The sequence below is a fragment of the Ictidomys tridecemlineatus genome, chromosome 11 (assembly GCF_052094955.1).
Source record: "Ictidomys tridecemlineatus isolate mIctTri1 chromosome 11, mIctTri1.hap1, whole genome shotgun sequence".
Taxonomy (NCBI): domain Eukaryota; kingdom Metazoa; phylum Chordata; class Mammalia; order Rodentia; family Sciuridae; genus Ictidomys; species Ictidomys tridecemlineatus.
The window spans coordinates 51,234,472-51,252,457 of NC_135487.1; the positions used below are offsets into that span (position 1 = coordinate 51,234,472).

The following is a 17,986-nucleotide window of genomic DNA, read 5'->3' on the forward strand; positions in this document are numbered from 1 at the left end:
GGTAACTACAGAATTTCTGAACCAAACCGGTCAATGTTTAGGAGAGGAAAGAAAATAAAGTTTACACAAAGACACACACAAACGTGCATACGTAGACAGAACCTTCTGGCACACACATAAACGCTCATTAATTGCAGTTGCTTGTATGTTAGCAAGATGCTATTGCTTAAAATCATGACATACTTAATATATTAGACCTATCCAGGAGATAGCTGGGTATTTCTCTGATGTCCTGGGTGTCTTACAATAATGTTGCTTATGGGGAAAAAGCTTTCTCATAGAACCAATAGGATGTAAAAATATGGTGTATAAAAAGCAGTCATCTGGTCATGTGGCTTTTGGGTCTTTTGACTCCATGATTTTAAACTTGCAGATCAGTTCTTGCACAGGAGGTCCTGCTGTCTTTTACCTCTATGCTGTGGCTGATCTTTGTTCCTACTGACCACAGGTTCTGTGAGAGTTAGGTTACATTACTAACACTGTGCTTCATATTTGTCCCCATTCTTGCAGGGGCTGTTAAGTATGCACTCAATGGAGTCTTTTATGATTTCTCAAACTAGAAGTAATACCACTGATCTATTCTTTCTAAGGCGTGTCATTCTTAAAAATCTAAGACACTGTGGAATTTTGAGATTTACCACTTTTTTATCATTAAGAAAGATACCTATTTAAATATTTTGTAATACATTCCCATCATTTAGAATTTTAGTTCTATACTTATTGAAATAATTCATTTAGAATTAGATAAAAATTTCTATTTAAATCATATTCTTATATACAATGTATGAATCAAATACTTTAGGTAAGGATTTCTTATTCATATTCCTAGTCTGTTTTTTTGTTTTGTTTTGAGTTGCTTTTGAATGTGGAGCTGTTGATATCAATATATCTCCAAACAATCATACTGTGGGCTGTCCAGAATATTGATACAGCAATTAAAAAGAGAATGTTTCATTCATGTTTCCAAGAATGTTACAAGAATCAAGGTTACCTGGATTCTTCCTTCTTTTAAATGAATTCTTTAAGTCCTGTATTTGCTTAGAATAATGTCATATTTTATTCTGGGTTCATATTTATATCATGACTTTCTGAAAAGCTTTTCTCAATTAACTTTATTTTTTATTATTGGGAAAAAGTAAATGGACTGTCTTCATTTCATCTTTAATAATTTTCAGATTCTACTTATTCTCTTTATTGTTCAGAATCCATTGCAGTATTTTTTAAGTCCACTGACTCATTTTCTAAATTGGTTTAGTAGCTTGAATTTCAAATTATGACTTCCTTTTGCCCATTGCGTTATTCTGAGTTTTTTTTGCCTTATTTTCAAGATTTTCCAGTTTCATAATCACATTATGTATCAAGTTGTCTTCCATCTCCACATTCCTGGTTGTCATCCCTTCTCAGCCATCTGTGCTGTAGCTCCTATCCTGACTGCTCCCTCCCTGGTCTGCAGAGACATCTAACAGGCTTGTGGTCATGTTCCTGCATGTTTCCGTCTTCCTTTGGTTTACTCTTTACTTTGTGGAACACTTTGTAGTTATTTTTGAGAGAAAGGGTCATACAGTATCAATTTTCTAAGTCATTGCATTCTTGCAAAATCTATTTGTTTCCTTCTAGTAATTCTTCACTAGATACAGAACTCTAAAATGAAAGCCATTTTCTATTAGGCAACTACTAGGTTGTCTTCTCTAACATTCAGTGTTTGAAGTGAAACACATTCCTGTTCTGTTTCTTATTTTTATTCCAGAGGGAAAATCTTAAGTTCATTATTTCCCTTTAATCATTCTTTTTTTTTCCTTTGCGATTCTCTGACTACAAAATCTTCAGAAATGTCCCCAAGAATAACTCGTTATACATTTGCTAAATTTATTTTTTCTTCTTTGGTTTGTTTCTGTGTCTCCAGGTGGTCTGTTTTCTTTTTTCTTTCTTTTAATAAAACTTTTGACATTATGCTAAAGGTTTTCTTCAACTCTTCATTCATGATTTCATTGAGCATAGCTATTAAGTGAAAACAGAAGAATGTTAATTCTCTGCATAGGGGTAGTGTCTATTGATTGATTGCTTCATTTTATGCATTTAGTTAAGGAGCTGACATTGATGATGAAGGTCTAGCACCCTAAATGTCAACATGTGTAAAGGCCTTGTCATTATTTGTGCCAGCTTTATATATACACTCTTTTTTTTTTCTAATTTTTTTTATTATTAGTTGTTCAAAACATTACAAAGTTCTTGACATATCATATTTCATACATTTGATTCAAGCAGATTATGAACTCCCATTTTTACCCTATATACATATTGCAGATTCACATCGGTCACACATCCACTTTTTTACCTACTGCCATACTAGTGTCTGTTGTATTCTGCTGCCCTTCCTATCCTCTACTATCCCCCTTCCCTTCCCCTCCCCTCCCATCTTCTCTCCCTACCCCATCTACTGTAATTCATTTCTCTCTCTTGTTTTTTTCCCCTTTCCCCTCACTTCCTCTTATATGTAATTTTGTATACCAATGAGGGTCTCCTTCCTTTACTATGCAATTTCCCTTCCCTCTCTCTTTCCCTCTCCCCCCTCATCCCTGTTTAGTGGTGATCTTCTTCTCATGCTCTTCCTCTCTATTCTGTTCTTAGTTGCTCTCCTTATATCAAAGATGACGTTTGGCATTTGTTTTTTAGGGATTGGCTAGCTTCACTTAGCATAATCTGCTCTAGTGCCATCCATTTCCCTGCAAATTCCATGATTTTGTCATTTTTTAGTGCAGAGTAATACTCCATTGTGTATAAATGCCACATTTTTTTTTATCCATTCATCTATTGAAGGGCATCTAGGTTGGTTCCACAGTCTAGCTATTGTGAATTGTGCTGCTATGAACATTGTTGTAGCAGTGTCCCTATAGTACACTCTTTTAAGGTCTTTAGGGAATAGTCCAAGAAGGGGAATAGCTGGGTCAAATGGTGGTTCCATTCCCAGCTTTCCAAGGAATCTCTATACTGCTTTCCAAATTGGCCGCACCAATTTGCAGTCCCACCAGCAATGTACAAGTGTACCCTTTTCCCCACATCCTTGCCAGCACTTGTTGTTGTTTGACTTCATAATGGTTGCCAATCTTACTGGAGTGAGATGGTATCTTAGAGTGGTTTTGATTTGCATTTCTCTGACTGCTAGAGATGGTGAGCATTTTTTCATATACTTGTTGATTGATTGTATGTCCTCCTTTGAGAAGTGTCTCTTCAGGTCCTTGGCCCATTTGTTGATTGGGTTATTTGTTATCTTATTGTTTATTTTTTGAGTTCTTTGTATATTCTGGATATTAAGGCTCTATCTGAAGTGTGAGGAGTAAAAATTTGTTCCCAGGATGTAGGCTCCCTATTTACCTCTCTTATTGTTTCTCTTGCTGAGAAAAACTTTTTAGTTTAAGTAAGTCCCATTTGTTGATTCTTGTTATTAACTCTTGTGCTATGGGTGTCCTATTAAGGAATTTGGAGCCCGACCCCACAATATGTAGATCGGAGCTAACTTTTTCTTCTATCAGACGCAGAGTCTCTGATTTGATATCAAGCTCCTTGATCCATTTTGAGTTAACTTTTGTGCATGGCGAAAGAAGGGGATTCAGTTTCATTTTGTTGCATATGGATTTCCAGTTTTCCCAGCACCATTTGTTGAAGATGCTATCCTTCCTCCATTGCATATTTTAGCCCCTTTATCAAATATAAGATAGTTGTAACTTTGTGGATTAGTCTCTGTGTCCTCTATTCTGTACCATTGGTCCACCCGCCTGTTTTGGTACTAGTACCATGCTGTTTTTGTTACTATTGCTCTGTAGTATAGTTTGAAATCTGGTATTGCTATACCGCCTGATTCACACTTCCTGCTTAGAGTTGCTTTTGCTATTCTGGGTCTTTTATTTTTCCATATGAATTTCATGATTGCTTTATCTATTTCTGCAGGAAATGTCATTGGGATTTTGATTGGCATTGCATTGAACCTATAGAGAACTTTTGGTAATATCGCCATTTTGATGATGTTAGTTCTGCCTATCCATAAACAGGGTATATTTTTCCATCTTTTAAGATCTTCTTCTATTTCTCTCTTTAGGGTTCTGTAGTTTTCATTTTATAAATCTTTCACCTCTTTTGTTAGGTTGATTCCCAAGTATTTTATTTTTTTTGAGGATATTGTGAATAGGGTGTTTTTCCTCATTTCCATTTCAGAAGTTTTGTCGCTGATTTACAGGAATGCCTTTGATTTATGTATGTTGATTTTATATCCTGCCACTTTGCTGAATTCATTTATTAGTTCTAGTAGTTTCTTTGTAGACCCTTTTGGGTCTTCTAGGTATAGAATCATGTCTTCCGCAAATAGTGATAATTTAAGTTCTTCTTTTCCTATTTTTATGCCTTTAATTTCTTTCATCTGCCTAATTGCACTGGCCAGATATACACTCTTATTTGTAGATTCCATATTCATGGAATTGCACTTGTGGAAGATTGCCTAAGGAATGTGTATTTCATTTACTTATATATATGAGCAACTCAAATCTGGGAGCCTTGGATGAATTTCAGAGGGTTTGTTGACCACCTAAAACATTTGGTACATGTGCTTCCTCCTGGCAGTTTTTACACTGTTCCCACCAAATTCTCAATGAGGTCCTTATTCCGAAAATGCTTAAGCATTCAGAATCACTGTTCTGAAGCACTTCTTGATATTAAACTACATTCTCAAAAACCTCTATATGAATGATATTAGGATGCCTCTTTCATTCAGTTTTGTCTTGGTGTGATGCCACCAGTCTGTATTGGAGGATATTTTAAGAAAGATGTGTATTTTGCTATTCTTCTTTCTTTTATTCATTTGTCCAGCTACTTACTACATATGTAGCACCTGCTGCATGAAGGGCAGGCTTATGTTTGTGAAAGATATAATGAGAAAATAAATCAGAAAAAAAATCCCTTAGTTTGTAGGTTTTTTTTTTTCTAGTAGGGAGACAGACAGTAAAACAAGAAAAAAAAAGATATTCAAGTTAGTGTTCAGTGATAAGGTGAAATTTTTAAGCAGAAGAGTGGATATGAGATTTCGAGGTAGGGAAACTGTGTGACTTTAGATGGGCTGGCCAGGCAGGGCTCCTCTGAGAAGGGGCCTAAAGCAAAGGTTGGTGACATCAAGAGGCAATTGGGATCCAGGTCCTCAGAGTCTTGTGCAGGACTTAGACTTTTATTCTGAGTGAAAAGGGAGTATTCTAGTGTTTTGAGAAAGAGAGACATGACTATTGCTGTGTTGAGAACAGACTTAATTGGGAATTGGAAATTTTTAAAATTCTTTATTGGAAATAAATATGTCATTACCTCTGCTATAACCATTTACCTTTGTATGATCACAGTAAAGATAAAGATTTTAGAAAATAAGGGAAGTTTGAACACTGAACAGGGAGACCTATAAAGCTCCTCTTCTTGTAATCTAAGGAAGAGATAATGGTGACTCTGAACAGGATATTGGTGGTTGCAGGGGAGATAAGTTATTGAAATTTGAAATTCCCATAAAATTCTGGTACTGTACTCGGTATGTTACGCAGTTAATCAGGAAAATATCTTATTATTCTTAGTGTTAGGATCAATTTACTTTTTCCCCTAAGCTGTTAGTTTCATTTTACATACTAGGTGAATTTATTAGACTGTTACAAATTATGGTCAGGCTTAGGAAGCACATTCAAATTGATAGTTGTTTGGCATATTTGATGCAGTTGACTTATTTTGATTACCCTATACTCGATTTTTTTCTCATAGTTTAAATTTTTTGTTATATTTTTCTGTATTGTTTATTTTGTAAACCTCCTTGTATTCCTTTTGTTGTAGTTTAGGGTGCATATAAATATTTTTCTCTTTGAGTCTATGTGAGATGCCACCTTTCGCCCTCTCTTCAAGGCTGTTTCTAGCCCTTTTTACGTTGTGATTGTTTCTCTTACATTAGAATGAAATCCAATGGAAAGAATTCAAACCATCAGAATAATTAGTGTTTTGCATGGAACTTTAAATAAAGGAATAGTTGTCTCATGTAAGGATGACAGCTGATCTGTTTGGTCACTTAGCAGATCATTTCAGTTAAATGTGAGTCAAATCAATTTTTGGACTAAATTATTAGTCACTAGTTTAATCAAAGCAGGTGTATTGTATCTATGACACATACTGATTATGATCCTTGATCTTGAGCTTATTTTGTGGGGATGTTTTATATCAGAAACAGATAATAAAAACTTATATGAAACATTATATTAAATATTAAAATCATATTAATGCTTGCATATATTAATATGATTAGATCATGTGGATGCTAAGTACTTCACCCATTCCTAGAGATCCTAAAGAAATGTTGTGATGTCACAGAGTCCCAACGAATTTTGTCAAACCAAAATTCTAATGAAAAACTGATACTCTGAAAAACAAATAGACCAGAACACAAATTGTTTATATGCATCCATTTTCTTCCTAAGAGTTTGGAAGTTGTAAAATTAACAAACCCCCTTTTCTGTTTACTCTTCATATGGGGCCATTCCTCAGGTGAGTTATAAGGCATGTTTCTTATTTAATAATTTCTAATATTCTTTGTAGTAAAGCTGTGATTTCTGTTTTAAAGTAAAAATTTCTCAGAATCATAGGCAGCTCTGAAAGAAATTGTAGAGGTCATCCAGCGGTCTTATTTGTAGATGAGGAACCAGAGGTCGATACAGTTGAAATCCCAAGTCCTGCAAGCTGATCAGTAGAAAAGTAGTAGAGGCCAGCATCCAGGACTCCTGATGCAATTCAGGGCTTTTTTTTTTTTTTTTTGGTTGTTGTTAATATCTCAGATTACATATGTGTGATGGACTGAATCCCAAATTTGAGATCATAAAAAAAGATTTAAACATCCAAATCTTATAGGGTTTCATCATAAGTCCAAACTTAATGAATTAAAATTTTACTGCCATTCTAATTCATGATGTAGTAGTATAAATAATCTTATTGATGATGTATTTCAAATTGAGTAGAATTCATGGGAAAGCTTATGTATGAAGTCATTCCTAGCATTTGGATAAATTAAGTCATGAGGCCCTCCCTGAATTATTCTGGTAACTCTTTAGTGTGAATATTGTCTGCAAATGAATAATAGGTTTTCCAAAAACATTTTGGAAAATTTTTTTATTCTTTATTGGAAATAAATATGTCATAACCTGTGCTATAACCATTTGACTTTGTATGATCACAGTAAAGATAAAGGTTTTAGAAAATAAGGGAAGTTTGAACCCTGAACATAAAAAAAACAAAAACAGTTAAGATTGTGATATTAATGGTTTTAGATTACCTGCCATATATTTAATTGATACTGTGATCATTTTTGTTTAGTTGAAAATTCACTTTTGTCCTGTGACACTTGTGCTGGTTTCTATGGCATAGAGGAACATTGCCTGTTTCTGTGTTAAAATATAAGCTGCATAACTATGTAGGATAATATGTGCATAGCAATAAATCTATAACTTTCAATTCAGAGTGGAAGACTTCTCTGATAGTGATCCAGATTATTACAGAGGGTTAATTTTAAATACTTATTTATAATTCTTTTCCTTTTATATTTTCTACAGACACCTGATGTATGGGTTGTTTTTGTTTCAGATTTGCTGTTTTTCAGGTACATGTCTCTGAAGTAAGATGACTCGTCAAAATCTCTTTGTGATTTTGTTACATTGGGGTAAGTTATTTGCTGTTTTAATGTACTTATATAAAGTGGAGATTGTGCTTTCTGAGATGTTATTTGTTTCATTGACTAACAGAATTTCCTTTTTCCAATCAGGAATTCTTATTTATGCTCATAATTAACTATAAACCAAAAACCCTTTTCAATCTCCTGAAAACAACTTGATACTTTACTTGTCCAGAATTCTAGTGCATGTGCGCGTGTGCGCGCGTACACACACACACACACACACACACACACACACACACACACACACCCCTATCTTATAGTTGCAAAACTAGAATTGGTCTTTATATTTTGATCTGCATGTTTCTTTTTCCACTTAACAAGTTATCAATTTATCAGGACAATTTTTCTCACAGACATACCCAGAATGATGTTTGACAAAATATCTGAGCATCCCTGGGCCTAGTCAAGCTAAAACACAACATGAACCATCATAAGCTTTAACAGTTTGTCATGTTTGCAAATATTTCCTTACTGCCCAATATTTGCTTTGTAATTATTTTCTTTTACAGTACAGAAAATTTATGATATACTAACATATACTTTAAATAAGCTAAAGTGACAACTTTTAATTTTACTTAGCAAATATAGCAATTTTAAATTATAAAATATACTAGATAATAGTCAAAAATTAAATTTTCTATGTCAAGGAATAATTTAATTGGTAATAATAGTCACATGTTATGTGACTGTGACACAAAATGATGGGTTTGTTTTCAAACAGAAGGGTGATCATGTTGTAAATGCTATTCTGTATTATAATGGAGAGTAATGACAAGTGTGAACGTAAAGGGTTACCAAGGAATGGTAACAAAAACCACCAGAAGAATGCTTTAAGAAATTAAATGCTTTTCTTCCTACACATTGCAGGATTGTCCTCCAGAGAAAGCTTCACATGATCTTTTATTGTCTTAGCTTTCAACCTTTTGTTTGAAATAAGTCACATGTTGCTGATAACTTTTAATTTTAGACAGGAAAACTAAGCTAATTTTTTTTCTCATTTAATTTTTTTCTTTTTTCAAATTTATTTATATTTCTAAATTGGCATATGAAATTATATGCATTTATCATGTACAAGGTGACTTTTGAAGTCTTTATGCTTTTTGCAGTGGTTTAATATAGCTAATTATAGCAAAGCCATTACTTCACATATTTATTGTTTTTGTAGTAAGAACATTTAACATCTACTGTCTCAATATTTTTCAAGAAATATATTATCATTTTTTTCTTTTTTCTAAAATTTGTTATTTTTAGTTACACATGACAATTGAATGTATTTTGACTTATCATACATACATGGGATATAACTTCCCATTTTTGTGGTTGTACATCATATGGAGTTACATTGATCACATATTCATATATGAACATAGGAAAGTTATATCTGATTCAATCTACTGTCTTTTCCATTCCCACCCACCTTGCCTTCACTCCACCCTCTTCAATCTGATTACCACCCCCCCCCACACACACACTCTGCTCCACCACCACCTATTGTGAATCAGCATCTACATATTAGAATATTTGGCCTTTGGTGTTTTTGGATTGGCTTATTTCACTTAGCATGATAGTCTTCAGTTTCATCCATTTACCAGCAAATGCCATAATTTCATTCTTATTTATGGCAGCTTTTAAATTTTTATCCTTATTCTGTATGTTAGACATTTTCATAATAATATGCCTTGATGAGAGGAAAGTGACCTGCTCCATTCCGCCATCTTGAAACCTCCCCCAATATATCATCATTAACTGTAGCCATTGTGCTACATGTTAGCTCTTTGAACTTACTCTTCCCAATTATAAATATGTATTATTCTTTGACATTTCATTTTGTCACTCCTGCCTCTTATAACTACCATTCTTCTCTCTACTTCTATGAGATCAGCTATTTTAAATTCCATATGTAAGTGAGGTCATGTAGTATTTTTCTTTCTGTGCTTGGCTTATTTCACTTAACATAATGTCCTCTAGATTTATCTATGTTGTTGCAGATTTCAGTGTTTCCTTATTTTTTTATGGCTGAATAGTGTTCTGTTGCTCTGGGGTGGATGTGGTTTGAGTGTCCACCAGAGGTCTATTGTAATTGGATCCTTAGTTCCCAAGGAGGTGATATGAAGGAATGCTGTAGAATCTTTAAGAAGAGGGCCTACTGAAAAGTCCTTACATCACTGAGGCATGTGAGACCTAAAGTTCTTTTGAAAAGGTTGTTGTAAAAGAAGCAAGAGTGACCATTTCCAGCTTCCCCTTGCTTCTGATTGGAAATATAATCTCTTGATTGCCCTCCCTATTGGACTTCTCCCATTTATGTCCATACCCTGAAGTGATGTGACTGAAGGCAGTCATTGCTAAGCCTACACTATGTCATTTGGATAGACAGCCTCCAAAATGAGCTAAATGAACTTGTTTGCTTATAAAGTTAGCCTGTGTCAGCTTAATATTTTCAGAATGTATATATACCATACTTTCTTTGTAATAAATATGGGAATACAGATATCTCTTTAATGCTGATTTCATTTCATTTTTTCCCATATTTTTTAATTGGTGCATTATGTTTGTACACATTTATGGGAATTGTTGTTATATATACTCATTTTATTTCTTTTAGATATATGCCCAGTACTGAACCAAATGGTAGTTCTATTTTTCATTTTTGTTTTTGAGGAATCTTTGTACTGTTTTCCATAATGGCCATACTAATTAACATTCCGACCACCACTGTACAAGGGTTCTCTTTTCTTCACAACTTTGCCAGCATTTGTTACCCTTTGTCTTTTGGATAATAATCATCCTAGCAGGAATAGGTGATGTCTCATCATGATTTTGATTTGCATTTCCTTGATTTGTGATATTGAGCATTTTTTCATATACCTGTTGACCATTTGTACATCTTCTTTTGAAAAATGTCTATTTATGTCATTTTCCCATCTTTAAATCAGGTTATTTGTGGAGCTTTTTTTTTCCTCAGAGGTTTTTGAGTTCTCTGTATATTTTGGATGTAAACCCCCTTATTTGATATATAGTATACAGATATTTCATCCAATTTTGCAGGTAGTATCATCACTTTGTTGATTGTTTCCTTTGCTGTACAGATGCTTCTTAGTTTGAAATAATCCTGGTTTTCTATTTTTGCTTTTGTTGTCTGTAATTTGGGGTTTTATCTAAAACATTGGTGTCTGTACAAATGTCTTGAAGTGTTGGCCCTAGTTTTTTTTTCCTAGTAGTTTCATATCTGATGTTTGGTCTTTGATCCATTTGGGGTTGTTTTTTTTTGTAATGGTTAGAAACAGAGGTCCATCTTTCTATTATTTTTCCATAAGAATGTCTAGTTTTCCCAGCACCATTTATTGAAGAGACTGTCATTTCTCCAATGAATGTTTTTGACTTATAAATTCTCCCTTTGTTGAGGATCACTTGGCTGTAGAAACATGGATTTATTTTTGGGTTTTCTATTCTGTTCTGTTGGTCTGTGTATCTGTTTTTATTCTAGCACAATGATGTTTTTTAAAAAATTTTTAGTTGTTGATGGACCTTTATTTTATTCATTTATTTATATGTGGTGCTGAGAATTGAATCTAATGCCTCACACATGTAAAGCAAGTGCTCTATCACTGAGCCACAACCCCAGCCCCTGTTTTGGTTACTATAACTTGGTAGTATGTTTTGAGGTGAGGTATTGTGATACCTCCAATTTTGTTCCTTTTGATCTAGATTTCTTTGGCTATTTGGGGTTTTTTTGGGTTACATATGAATTGTATTTTCTATTTCTGTTAAGAAAGTCATTTGTATTTTGATATGCATTGAATTGAATTTGTAGACTACTTTGGGTAGGATGGAAATTTTAACATCATTAATTCCTTTAATCCATGAATGTGGGATATTTTTCCATTTATTTGTGTCTTCAATTTCTTTAATCAATATTTTATGGTTTTCAGTATAGGAATCTTTCATATATTGTAGTTATTATAAATGAGATTTTTTTTAAAGATTTCTTTTTCATATAGTTTGCTACTATTGTATAGAAATTCTACTGGGTTTTGCTTTTTTTCTGCAACTTTAATGAATTTGTTTATTCTAACAGATTTTTTTTTGCAGAGACTGTAAGATTTTCAATGTATAAGATCATTTGTTTGCAAAAGGGTCAATATAACTTCTTCATTTCAATTTAATTTCTTTCTCTTTACTAATTGCTTTGGCTAGTACTTTCAGTAACATATGTTGAAGAAAAGTGGCAGGATTGGTTTTCCTTGTCTTGTTCTAGATCTCAGAAGAAAAGAATTCAACTTTTCCTCATTTAGTATGATATTACCTGTGGGTTTATTGTATATGGACTTTATTTTGTTGAGGTAAATTTCTTCTATTTCTGATTTGTTGAGAGGTTTATCATGAAGGGATGTTGAATTTTGTCAAATGATTTCTCTGAATATCTTGAAACGATCATATTGTTTTTGTTCTCTGTTCTATTTATGTGGTATGTCATTTGCATGTGTTGAACCATCCTTGCATCCCTGGGTTGATTCCCACTTGATCATGGTGAATGATCTCTTTAATGTACTATTGAATTGAGTTTGCTGTTTTGTTGAGGATTTTTGCCACTATGTTAATCAGGGATTTGGCCTATATTTTTGTTTATTTTCCTTTTGTTGTGTACCTGACTGGTTTTGGAGTCAATTATGTAGAATGAGTTTGAAAATGTTACATCATCTTTAACTTTTTGGAATAGTTTGAGAATTGATTTTAGTTCTACTTTAAATGGTTATTAGAATTCAACAGTGAAGTGATCAAGCCCTGAGATTTTCATTCATGGGAGAATTTTTATTACTGATTCAATCTTCTTTCTTGTTATTAGTATATTTAGATTATTTGTCTCTTCATAATTCAATCTTAGAAGGTTGTATGAATTCCAGAATTTATTAATTCCTTCTATGATACCCAATTTGTTTGAGTATGATGATTTACATTTCTTTCAATCTTTTGTATTTCTGTGATCAATTTTTTTGTTATTTATTTTATAACTTTTTTTGAAGTAGGCATTTATTACCAAAAACATGTATTAGAACTTTTTTTGCTATATTCAATAAGTTTTGATATGTTGTGTTTTCATTTTCATTTCTTTCTTTCAAGAATTTTTAAAATTCCCTTTTAAATTTCTTCATCGACCCATTGGTTGTTCATTAACCCATTTTTTTTTTTAGTTTTCAATGGACACAACATCTTTATTTTATTTTTATATGGTGCTGAGGATCGAACCCAGTGCCCTGCACATGCCAGGCGAGCGCACTACTGCTTGAGCCACATCCCCAGCCCCTGTCCCATTGGTTTTTAAATTTCCATGTATTTGTAAATTTTCTGAAGTTCCTCTTTTTAATTTTTTATTTCATATGAGGGATTGAGCCCAGGGGCATGTAACCATTGAGCCATATCCTCAGCTCTTTTTTATTTTGAGTCAGGGTCTTGCTAAGTTGCTAGAGCCTCCCTGAGTTGCTTTGAATTTAAGCTCCTCCTGCTTCAGCCTACCGAGCCATTGGGATTACAGGCGTGTGCCACTACGTCTGAAGTTATTCTTGTTATTCATTTCTAGTTTTATACCACTGTGGCCAGAAAAGATAATTGATTTCAGTCTTCTTGAATTTAGGAAGACTTATTTTGTTACTTAACATGTGATCTATCCTGGAGAATGCTGCCTGTGCAGTTGAGAAGATTGTACATTCTGCAGCTGTGGATGGAATATTCTGTACATATATCTATAAGGTTCATTTGGTCTAAAGCGTAGTTTAAGTTCTTGATTTTCTATCTGGATGATCTGTCCATTGCTAAAAATGGGGTGTTGAAGTTTCCTAATATTAGTGTATGGCAGTCTACCTCTCCTTTCAGACCCATTAATAATTTTTTGATATATTTTGTTTTCTACTTGCTCTTGAACGCCAGTAACTTGAAATTTTGCTCTTTTGATACTGTCCCATAAATTTCACAAGCTTCCTTTATTCCTTTTCATTTCCTTTTCTTTTTTCTCCTCTAATTGTATATCTTCAAATAACCCCTAGTTCATAGATTGTTCTGCTTTGTTAATTCTGTTATTGGTGCTCTCCATGCCCTTTTTTATTTATCCATTCTGTTTTTCATTCCCAGTATTTCTGTTTGGTTTTTAAAATTATTATTATTTTAATGTCTCTGTTTTTTCATATTCTGGTCCCTTATTTTCCCCATTTCTTTGAATCGTTTCTCTGTATTTTTTGGAATTTGTTGAGTCTTTGAAAAAGTTATCTTGATTTTTTGTTAAGCAGTACATGCATCTTCATCTACTTATGATGGATCACTGGTACTTTATTTTTTCTATTTGGTGCTGGCATGTTTCCCTGCTGATTCCTTTATCCTTGTGGTTATGTATTGGTATTTGAAGTATTTACTTATTCAAGTCTTTTCAGATTGGATTTGTTCAGGAACACTGTTTAGCAGGAAACCTGTGCAGAAATTCTGGTCATCTGGTAGGCCATCTGGTATGGTCCCTAAGCCTATGATTGCTGCAGCTGTGGAAGCACTATAGGATGTCCTAAGGCCAAAACTTGTACAGCACACAGTGCCAACTGAGAATTTCTTGACTACTCAGGTTGGCACATCACTGGGATACACTCAAAGCCCTCTAGTTGCCATGGCTACCACAGTACTTTGTACACCTGAAGTCTTGTCCATTGAGGCTTCCTTGCTTCTGAGGTTTGTCTCAAACCTAAGTCTTCTGTAATATAGGTCAGCAAACTTCTGATTCAGAGATCAGATCGATCAGATCAACCTTCTGACTCCAAAGTCAGCGATCATTGCAAGGGCTGTGAGGTCCAATCTTGCATTTGGGTGGGGCAGGTCAGGAGACTCACTTTTTAGGTACCAATAGTGTTTAGGAGCCATGGGTGTCTGGGTATTTTCATGCATGGATAGTTGTTTTAATTGATGTTTCTTTAGGGGATGATCAGTGGAGAGTTCTCATCTGTCTTCTTGCTCCACCTTCTCCAATTACTGGTAACTTTTCAACAAATGGTATTTACTTGCTTCTCATCATATTCTGATTTTTAAAAATCTGAATAATCTAATTTTGTTTAGGTTGCAAAGTTTTGAAATTAAAGTCAGGCTATCTTTAACTGAACTTATTTTATCTGGCAATTGTTACCTTTGTGTCAACTAGTTCTGAGCATAACTTTTGCTGCTCCAATGTAAAGGTGCTCTTGTAAGCTTCCTTACAAGTCCACCTTGTACATCCTGTTGTTTCTCATTGCAGCCATCTGTATCCTTCCAGAAAATACTCAGAATAGCTCCACTATTACAGATTTCCAAAAACCTATGTTACTGGGACTGTCAAAGAGAAATAATTATCATTTATATTCTTCATCTAATTTTATTATATATTTAAAAGAACTATTAATTATTCTTTATATTTTTTCTAATTTTTATTAGACTCGTGTTTTATGCTGGCTTTTGAAAGATTTGTTTTAGCTTCACAAATCAGAAGATATCCTAGGTTATTATTACTGGACAGCATTTTGGAGAAAAATGCTGGATATCTTGCTTTTCAGAATTCATTCTGAGGGAAAGAAATATTTGCAAAGAAAGCATGTAAACAAAATAGTCTCATCTTTTTAATTAAAGCAATTTAATTGCTGCTATGTTTATGAATTTAAATTGTTTGTTTATTTCAATATTTGAGGCTTTGAGATTAATTTCAGTTCAGTTCACTGAATTTTCCATGTGCAATTATAAAATAAAATGCTTTAATTAGTAGTATAACATATTCATTATTTTTTAAAAAAACATAACAAAGAAACCCCACAAAACAAATATTAATTTTTTAAAAATGAAAATATTCTGATTTCATAGAGATCTTCTGTTTTCAGAAACAGAAGGTTGTTAGAAAGGTTGAAGTTCAGACAAATCCAGTTATACTGAACATTTTCTTTTGGTGATGTTAATGATACCTAATTGTCATCAGTGTGGGGATGGTAACATTACTCAAGTTAAACATTTTGACTTAATTTTTGCATCAATACATATTATATTACTTTATATTTAGAGAAAGGTTTAGAAACCAAACTAGTAAGTCAATACCTATATATTATATTTGAGTATTTTACACATTTTGCTTTTGTATTTTAAAAAAATTTGTGAACTATATTTAAAGATTTCTTTGTTCTTACATTTTTAATAGATTTTATTTTTAAAATCAGTTTTAGGCTCACAGCAAAATTGTGAGGAAGACACAGAGATTTTCTGTCTACTTGCTGCCTCCACACATTTGTAACCATTCCCATTATCAACATCCCTCCCCTGAATGGTAACATTTGCTAACTGATAAACTTTGGTGCTTCATCGCCACCCAAAGTCTGCAGTTTGCATTAGGGTTCATTCTTGTACATTCCATGACTTTTGCCAAGTCTAATGACATTTGCTCACTGTTACAGGGTCATGCAGAGTAGTTTGAACCTCTGTTTGTCCTATGTGTTGTTTATTCATCCCTCTTTCTCCCAACTCCTGGAAACCACTGATCTTTTTAATATCTTCATAGTTCTGCCTTTTCCAGAATGGCACATAGTTGAGAATCAAACGATGTTATCTCCTTTTTCAGATGAGCTTCTTTTTCTTAGTATTATGCGTTTAAGTTTCCTCCATGTCTTTTTATTGCTTGATAGCTCATTTCTTTTTAGAGCTGATTAATATTTCTTTGTCTGAATGTACTGCAATTTATTTATCCATTCATCTACTGCAGAACACCTTTGTTGCTTCTGTTTTCTTATTTTTTTTGCATTTACCATAATTCTTCAAATTCCATTGAAAGCCATACAAAATTCTCAGAATTTTCATTCTGCATTAGTGTATATATATATGGCAACAAACTTTTTGGAATATTTGGATAATTTGAAAAACAAATGAACAAAACCTTCCCTCAGAATTGTAGAGTTAATAATTATTTTATTTTCAAACAATTACTTATTTAAAGATTAATTTTTGAATATTTCTTAGTAAACGTTATATAAATGTTCTTAATCTTTATATTTAGAAAGTGATAATTAAATTAGCAGTTGAAATTTTCTGGAAGAAATCTGTTGCTGTGTATCACTTCTTGGAGAGTGCTAATTAGGGCATGCATGTCTTATGTGATATCTTATATCTGAGGATCCTGGTCATAGTTTGTCCAACTATCCTCATGTCAGGGCAAACTGTTTTCAAAAGCGCTCAGTAAAAGCAGCGCTAATGTTTCGATTTTACTCTTCAATAAATGCTAAAAGAACGCTTTCATTTTTTGTTTATATAATTTCACATCCAGATATTTCTTATTTCTGCCAGATGTTAGAATGATTTTATTATAGAAAATAAAAATAATATATTGAGTATTAATGTCCATTCATTGAATTATAAATATGTTAGATTAACAAGGAAAAATGATGTGTGAACTTTCAAAAAAGAGCTGACAGAGTGTGGGAGTTATTTGAATAAATAAGTGAACAATCTCGAGTTTAACACTTTGTAATATGGAAGCGCAGAGCTGGTCATTAAATATGACTGAGCACTTTGAAAGTTGAATAATTATTACTGGGTGCTACATGGTTTCAGATTCTTTCAGCTTATATTTTAGTCAGAATGATGACTTACATTCTGTGTTTCTTGTTAATGTCCTACAGAATTTCTTTGTGTGATAACTGCGTTTAATTCGACATATCCAATTACTCCCTGGAGATTCAAATTGTCTTGTATGCCAGCAAATGCAACTGGTGATGACTTCCTTTTGCCTGCCGGAACCTCAAAGAATGCTTCACGTTTGGATGGACATTATGAGGCAGTTGTTGAAGCTAAATTTAATTCAAGTGTTGCCTACATTTCTAACTTATCCCAAACAAAATTCCACTGTTGTTTTTGGAATGAACAAGAAAAGAACTGCTCTGTATCTGAGGACGGCACCGATGGGAGAACATTTGTTTCAGCAGTAAATTCCTTAGTTTTTCAACATCTAAGTAAGTATTTTAATTTTCCAGACATTAACTGTTAGGTTTTAACTGTATCAAACAGAGTGTATTAATTCTCTAAAACCTGTAGGAAATAGATGTCTTAGGATATTGTTCTTAACATATACTATTGCTCTTGTTATTAATAAAATTAGGATTTACCATATGACTGAGCTAATATATATGCTCCAAATTATTTTATATCCCATGAAAATGCAATAAGTGAACTCTTTTTTACCTTTAAGAACATTCCTGTAGTCTTCTAAATTTTCTTTGATTT

At 33.2% G+C, this 17,986-nt stretch overlaps 1 protein-coding gene across 26 annotated transcripts in view; it reads left to right on the forward strand.

Moving 5' to 3' along the window:
- Lepr (leptin receptor) overlaps positions 1-17,986 on the forward strand; it is a 164,786-nt gene that overhangs the window by 81,115 nt on the left and 65,685 nt on the right. For 22 of the 26 annotated variants that reach the window (XR_013427850.1, XR_013427851.1, XR_013427852.1 and 19 more), the window contains 2 exons: positions 7,639-7,714; positions 17,386-17,715. Coding sequence is in view for 22 of the 26 variants with exons in the window: in XM_078026434.1 (XP_077882560.1) it covers positions 7,675-7,714; positions 17,386-17,715 (370 nt within the window). In the remaining 4 variants the exon portion in view is untranslated. The remainder of the gene's footprint in view (positions 1-7,638; positions 7,715-17,385; positions 17,716-17,986) is intronic. The other 4 variants (XM_078026440.1, XM_078026437.1, XM_078026442.1 and 1 more) reach the window with 1 other exon arrangement.